Source organism: Morone saxatilis, unplaced genomic scaffold (genome assembly GCF_004916995.1).
Source record: "Morone saxatilis isolate NCDOM2014 unplaced genomic scaffold, NCSU_SB_2.0 Contig17, whole genome shotgun sequence".
NCBI classification, from domain to species: domain Eukaryota; kingdom Metazoa; phylum Chordata; class Actinopteri; family Moronidae; genus Morone; species Morone saxatilis.
In genome coordinates this window covers 14148149-14159184 of record NW_023339729.1, presented here as the reverse complement: position 1 = coordinate 14159184, position 11036 = coordinate 14148149, and the positions used below count along the sequence as shown (strand labels likewise).

Below are 11036 nucleotides of genomic sequence, written 5' to 3'. Positions count from 1 at the left end.
TTTTTTTTTTTTTTTTAAGTAATACCTTACTGATATTGAGCTGTGAGACGCATGCTTTGTGTGTTTGTTTGTTTTTTGTAGTGTAGAGTGCAGAAAAAGTGCGTTGAACAGATTTTCAGCTGCGCTTTGAAGAATTGTACGGATGTGACTGTGAGCGCAAAAAAGCATTAAAAGGACGCGCGACTCCAAAGTGTGTAATGAACATCGCGAAGATCCGTCAACTGTGTTTATATTTGGGTTTATAAGTTAGAGGTGTGTTTATTGTTGTTTTCTTTCGGGGTATTCTCGCGCTCTTTTTGAAAGTTGTTGACTATAGTACAGGGCCTGTGTGTGTTGCGGAGCAGCACCCATTTGGGAATGCCCAAACACCGACTAAACAAATGCGCCTTTCTTGTCGACGGAAACAGTCTAAAGCCACAAAAAACGAGTCGTTACTGCAAACGGATGAGTGTTTCTGGGCGTTACAAACGGATGGTAATTCATTTGAGCTGTCAAATGATGGGAAATACGTTGTTTTTTAAAGTTTTAAGATAAGATATCAGTGATCATATGAGCAGAGAGGTGTTTCTGTTTGACAGCAGATGTGTGAGAGTCCAAAATGTCTCTGTGCGAGACTTGTTGGGCGAGTTTAGGCTTGCATGCAAGGGCTCTCCTCTCCTCTCTTTTTTCCCTTTCTTTTTGAGACAGTGTTTATATGAGAACAGCTGTGTGTGTGTGAGAGAGAGAGAATTGGTGCTTCCTCGTGTACAAGCCTGTGTTACATAAGTCCGTGTGTGGAAAATAAATAATGGTGTGCATCCTTCCTCAATCCCCCTGTTATCAGTTATCAGTTTTCATAAGGCCACGATGTTGATGCTGGCTGGAATCGTTGTCCTGCACATTACCACCATCATTCTGCTTCTGGTGGCCACCATTGATAATGTAAGTGGAGTTTTGTTTTCCTTGGTTTTCTCGCTTAACACACATGCCTTCAGAGGAAGAACAAAAAGGTTTTATATGAGTTGATGAATGCCAATTAAAGGCCAATACACGTGTTTTCAGAGCAAATACAAGCATCTAAAGCAATATGTATTTCTCTGTGGAAGCTCAAGCCAGCACTTATGTCATAAAACCACCTGGAAATACCCAGGAGTCAAATATCAGGGAGATGTTTTGCCACCCGCAGTGTTGCAAATCTACATACCTCCTCAGACTTTCACTTTCAGAATATTGAACAACTGACAGTGAATAACAGGCCTGTCAACACTTGTTTGTGTATACATGGAGCATGACGAGTTTAAACATTTGTTGAAACAGTAAATCTGCAAAACCTTAACTAAACAGAGGTTTACAAGTGATGCAAGCACTGTATGTCTTGATATTTGTTTATGCTTCTCTCCCTCTGTCTCCAGGCCTGGTGGATCACTGATACAGTGTCAACTGACTTGTGGGGCAAGTGGGAGTTTGCAAACTCAGTCTGGCATTACACCAACCTGAAAAACTACCCAGAGGGTAAAACTATATGGATGTTTTAATGAATGAATGAATGTTACTTTTGTCACAAGGAAGTTTATAGGTTGACTTGATCTGAGATTGTTTAGATGTAGAAACAGGATGCTGATCAGAGGCTCCTAACTGCTCAGAAAAGGTCATTAATGGCCAGAAATCAGATCATTTTAAGTATAATTCTGTCCATAAGCTATCAGTAATATGCTAATAGTATTAATAAAGCAGTTATAATTCAGATTGCATTGTATTTGTGTTGTTGTTGACACTTGACTGACTGTGTGTCTGTTTTGTCTTCCTCCTACTGCAGACTATCTCCAGGCCATTCAGGCCACCTCAGTGCTTGCCTGTGTTTTTGCCATTCTGGCCCTGTTTGTGTTTGTGGCTCAGCTGTTCACCCTGCCCAAAGGCCAGAGGTTCACCTTCACTGGCATTTTACAGTTCATCGCCTGTAAGTAACCTGGAGTCAAAAGTCTTACCTGCAGCTGTAAGAATTATAGTTTATTTAAATACTTGCTACTTATCGCTGAGACTGACGGTCTGTGGAGGGTGTGTGCTAAATGCTTTACTGTAAAGTACAACAACGGTAGGAGACCTTTGTGTTTTTAGGCTATTTCTGTGTAATAATTTCATTATATAGGACTAACCATAAAATGCCTTAGCTGTCAACAGTACAGCATGTTAGAATTTATTAATTTTCGCTTAGAGGAGGCAAGGAAGAGCAAAGCAAACGCATAAGTTGAGACGTGTCCCTAACTACATCGAGAGCATCTCTTGACCTCTGTTTGCATCCTTTAGATGACATTTGACATGAGGTCTATGGAAGCAAAGCTCAGCCGCAGCATGTACAAGTGTTTCTGCATGATAGTGTTAAAACAAACATGGATGCAGATACAGAAGGTCAGTGATTTTCACTCTTGTGTGATCCTGGCTCAAGAGTCTGCAGGTTTAGCTAGTTCAGCCTGTTAAATCTGTGAAATCTGAAGCCTCAGTGACGCATGATTGAAAGTCACTGCACTAGAATATAACTGTCCGTGTTTCAGGATTGATCTCCTCTAAGTGCAGCCGCTCAGTCTCAAATGTCACACCGCGATGGGGTTTTCAGAACAACTCCTCTAAATGTATGTTTTGGTGGTATTTGTTGGTTGGAATAGGATGTCAGGGTCGGAATAAATATTGCTCAAATGTGAAACCAAAATAATATCTTTTGAGGTGAGAGGCTGTTTGTACAACAGGTGGCTGAGAAGTGATGTGTCCGAAGTCTGTTAAGATAATGTCTTTTGTGAACATGCTAATAAGGGCTGAAATTAACTATTTCATTATTGATTAATTTGCAGATTATCACATTTTCTTAGAGCCCACTGTGACATGTTTATCTCAAACTATCAATCCATTGATTATTATTGGTTTCCAACTTGGGCAGAATATTCAGATAATTATCAAAGGTGTAAAATCTGTCATTAAGTTACAATATTATACTGTAATACAGTACATACAGTAATCCTTTCACAATAAAATTAAATATTTATAAATATATTTGTCACTGCTGCTATCACATAAAAAAAACAGCCAGAAATCAAAAGTAGTGGGACTAAAATATGTATCGTCATGAGTTTATATGATTGGAAAATGAACAAGGTGATACTGCCATGTTTCTCATTTCACTGTGATTGCAGTGGACCCGTCTGCTACACTTATATACACTTATAATAGGAAAGATAATGACTTCTTAATTGCCTTGTCTGGGTGTGTGTGACAGTATTCCCCTTTTCTGTCCTGCAGGCCTGTGTATAATGATAGCAGCCTCAATCTACACGGCTGAGCTTCACGCCAGCGACACAGAGGGAGGCTACGGACACTCCTACGTCCTGGCCTGGATCTGTTTTGTCCTCACCTTCATCTTAGCGATCACCTACCTCGTCCTGCGGAAGAAGAGTGAGTGAGAAGAGAAGAGGAATGAGGGCAGGCCTGGGATCATATTCCCAGATTGAATTTGGGGAAGTAATGAATAGGATTTGTTTCAAAATTGGGAGGGAAAAGATTGTTAATCTACATCTGCAGCTAGGAAAATGGGGGGAATGATGTCCAATTGCTAAACAAGAGCCATTTGTTTATATTCTGAATATTATAAATTGAAATGGAACTCGTGCTTACATTACATGAAGGGCTGGACTTTACTTAATAGATTTCTATTTGATTAAAAAGAGAAGAGGGCAATAGTTTATTCATGAGTAAGGCAGTATGGGCCACAAAATAATAATTGAGATTAGGAGGGTGCAACCCTTATTTCATATTAGTATAATCATAAAATGATTAATGAATCAATGGTTTCCTTTGTCTTTTAAGTGCAGTTCTATATAGTAGGTTTGGAGAACTCCATATCAATTAGTACTGTAAAGGACACTCAACATTTTGAGAAATAAAGAGTGAGAAGATCAATACCACTGTTAGAAACAGAGTGGTATCAATCTTCTCATCTAACACTCACAAGAAAGAAAGAATTATTTCCCATAATGTAAAACTGTTCTAACTCTAAAGAGTAAACAAAAGCCCTTTGAGATGTATCTGTGAAGGTACGGCATGTTGGCGAAACTACAACATTCTTGTTGAAGTACTTGAACAATCAGGAAAGACAAGCCTAATTTACAGTACACATAGTTTTAATCATGTATCATTATTTTACAACTGAAGTATAGTGTATCCTTTTTTAATCTATGTACATTGTAATCATTATATTTTTGTAACATTTTGCATTGAGTGTATTTTTTTTTAACCATGTTTGATTTTGTGTCTGTAGTTGGCTGCTATCATAAGAAAAGTACATGCAATTTGTACAAGTGAACCAGGGAGGGAGGACAATGGTGGTTTCATTTCACCGTATTTCATAACTATGCAATAGAAGGTTTTGTTTGTAATTACATAGGAATTTAAGCCATATCATATCATGTATTAATAAAACAAATTATATCAAAGTTTCAAAACTGTTTGTTACAGTTCTGTAGCCTTCACTCAAATATGAACACACAAGATTGCATTAAAATTAATTTAAATTTAGTTTTAAGTTATCATCCTGACAAAATCTTCACATCAAGGTAATAAGAACAACACACAGTTCTAGAAAATGCTATTGGATTTTCACTGATTTCTAAATCTGCAGGACTTTGCTCAATAAGGGCAAAGTTTGGTACTGCGTGCAACTTACAACATTAACATTTTGAAAACAACACTTCTTCAGGTCTTACAACAGACCCAGTCAGAAACAGGAATGTTCCATTATATAAAGTATCGTTCCCAGAGGAAGTGAGTAAAAACTGGACTGTACTAGATGCCTTGTCCAGACGGCGTGATGCGCTCCTGAACCACCAGGTGGAGAAGATGATTCTGCTCCGCAGTCAGAAACGGCCTGAGGGTGGTAAAACAAAAACACCAACATATAATCAATACGGAGAATTCAGATGGAGAAGCAATACACATGCTGCTCAACCCGCATCACGAGATGGAAATTAACATTTTTGAATGCTCACCATAGCTCTGTCTGAAGAGACTTGAGGGACTCTGTGTCTTTCTCCTGACACGCCATCTGCAAAACAGATTTGCTGTTATACGCTGCACAAATAAAACCATAGCTGCAGATTCAGATGACCCTGACGAGTTCTCAGAGTCTTGTCACCGTTTTTAATCTCTTATAAAATCGAGCCTGTTGATCCAGAACAAGTTGTTTTACAGAATCTTCTTTGTTACGGGTAATTGAAGTCATGAATAAACATCAATAAAGAACTGTAAATACAGATCGAAACAAAAGTCTACAAACACTGACACCACTGCAAATGCTGCAAACAGAAAAAAAATAATTCCATTGGCAAAGGAAGACAAACTCCAGCACATTAATCACTGTCATGTGAAGGCCATGAAGACCATCATTTTTCCTGTATGAGGCAGGAAGGATCAGGAAATCCTGTGAACTGTTCAAGTATGTGGATGATGAAACTCACCACTACTGACTGCAGGAGCAGGAAGACATTCTCAGGCAGGAAGGTCACTGACGGAGAGGACAAGATCCATGTTTACACCACTTCAAACGAATGTCACTCACAGCATTTATGATACATTTTCTGCATTAAACAGAGAACGTACATAATTGACACGTTTTTTTGCTCTATTATCAGTTCAGGAGCATTCACCTTGGCTGTGAGGGTCAAAAGACTCCCATGCGTATCTCTCCAGGGTCTGGGCATGTTCTGGTAACAACTTCTGAGGCGGAGGCTGCGCAGGAAAATAGAAAGGTTGGACCATTAAATCAGTCACTAATCTACGGATGCAATAATAATAATAATAATAACAATAATAATAACAATAATAATAACTTTATTTAAATACAAATCTCTTAAAACAATGTTTACAAAGTGCTTTACATACACACACAAAAAAGTAGCAATAAAGAATAAGATTAAAAGCAATATATGAGGTAAACAGATAAAACTAAAAACACTACAATCAGACACTATTAAAAAGAGATTAAAAACATAATACATAGCGGTGTGCGCCAAAATAAACTAAATCATAAGGATGCACAGGAAATATTGTGTTCACATCAATGTCTGATTATAAAAGTGTGTTTATAGAAGGGATTTAAAAGATTAAACAGATTTAGCTGGCCAGTAGAGTACAGTAGAGTACAGTACATTAGAGTACATGCGTCCTAATGGAGAGAGCGCAGTCTCCTTTAGTCTTGAGCCCGGACTGTGGAACAACCTAAAGAGGAGCTCAGGCTGGGGACTCATAAAGAGTTAAAAGGTCGGCAGTATAAGTAGGGGCTGGACCTTTCTCTGCTCTAAAAGGAATCAGTATGATCTTAAAATCCATTCTTACTGGGAGCCAGTGCGGATGTGTTAAAACCGGGCTGATGATCTCTATGTTTAGTGCCTGTTAAAATTCTAGCTGCGTAAGATTGATTTTTGACTGAGGCAGGTGTAGAGTGGAATAAACAATCAACATTGTGATACAATATCAATAGTCGTGGCATCAGTAATGCAAAATTATATGTTGTGTTGCTGATGTGGAGGTGTTTCTTTCTTTTAAGGCTCAAAATTTAACTGAGCCTTACGCTTTCCGGTAGTTCACCCTTTGGCCTTTAATGGCTGTTTGACACTGACGTTTTGGCAGATGTTGTTGTTTCTATGTATCTGTAGTAAAAAATACTTGGTTAGAGTTTTTCATAAGAGAAGTGAAAAACAGAACTTGAGGATGTATTCTCGACTTCAGTCACACAGCTATTATGATTATTTTCTTGGAATATCTTGTCTTTATTTATAAAATCACAGTGCTTACCTCAAGCAGCATCAGTAATAGTACTCTGGAGATCTCACATTTTGCCACAATGTCCAGAAATGCACCTTTTTTCCAGGAAAATTAAGATACAGAAGAGAAATGAAAACAGTTTCAGTCAGTGTAATTACATAAAATGCAACAAGGACATTTAACCAGAAAAAGAGGCACTTACTGAAGGTGGTTTATTTTTCTTTAGTTGGATTAAACATCCAGCTTTTGATCTCAGCAATTACATTTTTTTGTTTGTTTTTGACATTCAACCTCCATTTAGAAAACTGTATCACAGGGGATCCAATTCATACATAAGACTACTTTTTAAGAATATATATTTACTGCATTCTTCATATACAACCACAAGAGATAAATAAATATGTAAAACTAAAAAACAAGGTTGCAGGAAGACTTGTTTTGCAGTAAAAAATAAAGTAAAATAAACGATGAATTACAGAGAGGCTATTTTAAGCAGGTAGAGCTTGTAGATAAATGCACAGCCTTACCAACAGGGGTGCTGGTGCCTGGTAGCTGCAGTCCTCTCTCCTGGCACATCAGCTGCATCTCTGTGAACACTGACAGAGCACCGTCGTAGTCACCTGAACAGAAGACAGAGGAGACATGCAGGCTCAAACTGCAGACAGTAACGTCCAATAATATACGTATGTATCAGCTACATATCAGCTGGAAATGGACAGACTGAACTCACGGGTGAGAATTTTACATGTGGCCATTTCTCCCATTGATAGCAGAGCTTCAATTGGCGTCTGTGTCTGCAACTCTGCAGCCCTCTGGTAATGAACAATAGCCTCTCCTGGTCTGTTCATCTCCTATTGACACCACAGAAGGAGTTAAGATGAACATAAAATGAATTGCAGTATATCAACTTTAAAAAAAATCAAAGCATTTTGTCTTCTAGGACAGTTTAAAGCTCTCATCCAAAGTTTTACCTTGAGTGCGTTGCCAAGTTCTAGACACAAACTGGCTGCCATCACAGGCTGGTTCATCTCAATGTACACCTGTAAGCCATTTTTGTACATGAGCGTTATTTTACTGCCTCTATAGGGATGAACAATGTACTCCATAATCTATTCTCTTAATCTTAATCTCTTAATATAACTCTTAATCTGTTTGTATAGTCTACAGGATACAAATATAACAAACTTCACATTAAATGTACTACTTTCATTCAAACCAGGAATCATAGTGTACCTTGATGGCAAAACTGTAGCAGTTGAGTGCCGCCTGTAGGTGCTCGTCAAAGCCCGGGGCCTGCAGCGCCCTGTTCTCCTTCTCAGATGAGAGGAAGAGGCGGGCAGCATCGGTTAACGCTAGAGCCTCTCCAGGAGCGTTAAAAAGAGTCTGCTCACACCTGCAGTCAAAGACATTCAGGATGTGTAACGACAACAGAGGCACCGTCCACAGTAAACATGTCATCACTGTGAATGATAGAGGCGCTCTCTGGGCTGATCACCAGCAGCTCCTCTGTCAGCCTGTGGTGGTTTATTGTGTGGGACACGAACAGCTAGAGAGGAGCCATCTCTCACCGGAGGGGATCTGACAAACTGGTTACTAAATATTTAACATGTACTATTCTGTTTAGACCAATCAGAATTTACTGAGTTAATGTACAGACAATGAAGTACATTGTTGATGCTTTAATGATTCTGAATATTTCTGAGCTCAGCAGGGTGATGCAAGTATTCCAAGTTCTGTCAAACTAATTTTAAACCTCTAATAGACAGGTTAGATTTAAAGCTCCCTTCCAAACATTCATTACAATATATTCAAATAGTCTGCTTGTCTCCTTCAACCTCATTAAAAATACAAGAATCTAAGGAATATGCACATTTTGTTCATTTCTAGTTCGAGTTTTCCTGTTGGACATAAGATGTCTCCTACTTCTCTGTAAAGTCCATTCTCAGTGTTTGTGCACTGGTGGCTTCAAGTTTCTACATCCCACTTATATATACATATATAAGTACATACGTTACATACTGGACATACTGTCACAGTTCATTCTGCACAGTGAAGGTCAAACATCTCAAGAAGAAAGGCATATTTTTGAGTAGAGGGGGCCACAGAATAATCACTACAATTTAGTTATCAAATGACAATCTGATGTGGTCAAACCACATTGTACAATCAGAACACTTTACCCCAGTAGAGCACACCATGCCCAATAAGGCTTTCATGTGAAGTTTCACCAAGTCTACATCTTTTCCATGTATTGTTCATGGTGAGGATGAAATCTATTGAGGCTCTGAGATGTGATTAACTTATCACAACTGGCCTTAACATGATTTTTTACTCCCCCGTAGTTACCTGTTAAGATAGGACTTTAAATAAACTACATGGCTGAAACTATGTGAACACATGAACATTACACTCATTTGTGATAGCTGAGAACCTCATTCCAAACTGGGAAAAAAACAGCGACATCTTGTCCAGCTAAAACATGTCTTTAAGGGCCTTTCTGTGCGTGAGGACAAACAGAAATGTCCCAAATAGTTACCACAAAGCAGAAAGCAGGCTGATAGCGATTATCAATATCACTGTATGTTGGAAGCTCAAACCATGAAAACAACTGCAGACGGACATAAAACTATGTGGCCACATACTTCTGGCCACAGAGTGTTTTGTATTGTGTGAGACACTGAGGTGGTTCAGGTCAGTCTGCTGCATTGTCCACTCACCGAGCCATGGCCAGGTTACAGAAGGCAGCATACTGAAGGCAGTCCTGCTGCTTCAGCTCCTTGGCTAACTGACCTGAAACACAATGAATGTGAGGCTGGATGACATATTCAGTATTTACTCCATAATATAGTTTAACAGTGTACATGTAGCGTTAGGTTACAAGGGTTGTGGTAAAGACTGACACTCACCAAACTGCTCACTCGCCTCCGCAACATTTGGCTTCCGGAGAAAACGCCTGAAACAAAGAAACACGATTTTCTAAAATATCGAAATTAGCCAGCTGACTGTTAGTGACCTGATGGTGTGAATATCTCAGTGTGTCATTCACTAGCCACTGTGGCTAAAATAAGCTACAGTCAGATTCACTTTACCGTCGGCTGTCGAACAACGCATCACTTTTCATTAAGCTCAACTAAACACTTAAAACCTACTGACCTGATATCTGCATTAACAACTACCTTACAGTCACACAAAGGAAGGTTAAATAACGTCATGTGACACTGACAGTGAGCTAACAGTTAGCTGAACACGGCTCATTAGTGCTAGCTGTAAACATCTGCAGCATTATCACCGTTAATCTTAATGTTCAGTCCTCTTTCTGTTGGAACTAGTGTTCACTTGAAGCCTTACTTTTTCAGTTTATTTGACACAGCTCGATATCTCGCCAGAAAATCGCCCTCTGCAGCCATGATCAATGATCAATGATCGAACAAACACAACAAACCAAACCAGGAAGTCCAACTGACAGGAGCACTGTCATTGGTCGGCGCACGTAAAAGGGGCGGCGCTTATTCGGTTATAATATATATAATATATATAATTTATATATATAATATATAAATGCCTAAATAAGGAGAAATGTTGTAGAAATACAGAAATAATGTGTGTGAAGACAGAAATCAGACTGAGACAAGGACAGATGGCAGGAACAGGTTTATTATTTTTATTTCTACTGTTGGTAACAGCCAGAGGTGGGAAGTGACAAAGTAGATTTACTCAAGTTAAAAGACTGGACTTAAATACAATTCTGTGGTACTTCTGCTATCAGTGGGAAATATTAATACAGTGTAATTTTGTATCTTCTACATTTTACTCTACATTTATTTAGCATTTGGCAGCTATAGTTTGTAGTTATTTGCAAATTCACATGATATAATGCATTGTATACAGTAAATAAAACAGTCACAAGTCTTTAAATGTTGGTTACATGTGTATGCATTCGTAAAAATAATCCAACAGTATAATAAATTATATGGTAACACTGACAGAGGGCTTGTTGTCTGCAGCGAGTGCATTTAATTGACAATACATTTGTATTTTACTTCATACATTTACATGCAATTAAGTTGTACTGTGTTGTTTACGTTGTGTTTTTGTTACTTTTACTTTTTTTACTTTTTTAAAGAATCCCCATTACAAAATACTTCAAATACTCAGATGACACAGCCGAATCAGTTACAGCATATCACCAATCCATTGCCCACTTCACCCAATGGTGTAAAGACAGTCACCTTCTCCTCAACGTCACCAAGACA

General features: G+C 38.6%; 2 protein-coding genes across 2 annotated transcripts; one reads left to right on the top strand and one right to left on the bottom strand.

Annotated features, from left to right (window-relative positions):
- The first annotated feature begins 86 nt into the window (after nucleotides 1-86).
- Nucleotides 87-4466, top strand: emp1 (epithelial membrane protein 1). Its single transcript, XM_035660364.1, has 4 exons — nucleotides 87-921; nucleotides 1392-1491; nucleotides 1796-1936; nucleotides 3268-4466. The coding sequence occupies exons 1-4, from the start codon at nucleotides 847-849 to the stop codon at nucleotides 3426-3428; spliced, it is 477 nt and encodes a 158-aa protein (XP_035516257.1). The 5' UTR covers nucleotides 87-846; the 3' UTR covers nucleotides 3429-4466.
- zgc:101679 (uncharacterized protein LOC450058 homolog) lies at nucleotides 4128-10265 on the bottom strand. The gene is made up of 12 exons (XM_035660363.1): nucleotides 10132-10265; nucleotides 9690-9736; nucleotides 9501-9573; nucleotides 8017-8176; nucleotides 7755-7823; nucleotides 7514-7634; nucleotides 7311-7403; nucleotides 6814-6878; nucleotides 5667-5748; nucleotides 5478-5524; nucleotides 5010-5065; nucleotides 4128-4888 (listed from the first exon to the last, which is right to left on the bottom strand). Exons 1-12 carry the CDS (start codon nucleotides 10188-10190, stop codon nucleotides 4807-4809), a joined length of 954 nt encoding a protein of 317 aa, XP_035516256.1. The 5' UTR covers nucleotides 10191-10265; the 3' UTR covers nucleotides 4128-4806.
- Between the last annotated feature and the right edge of the window lie 771 nt (nucleotides 10266-11036).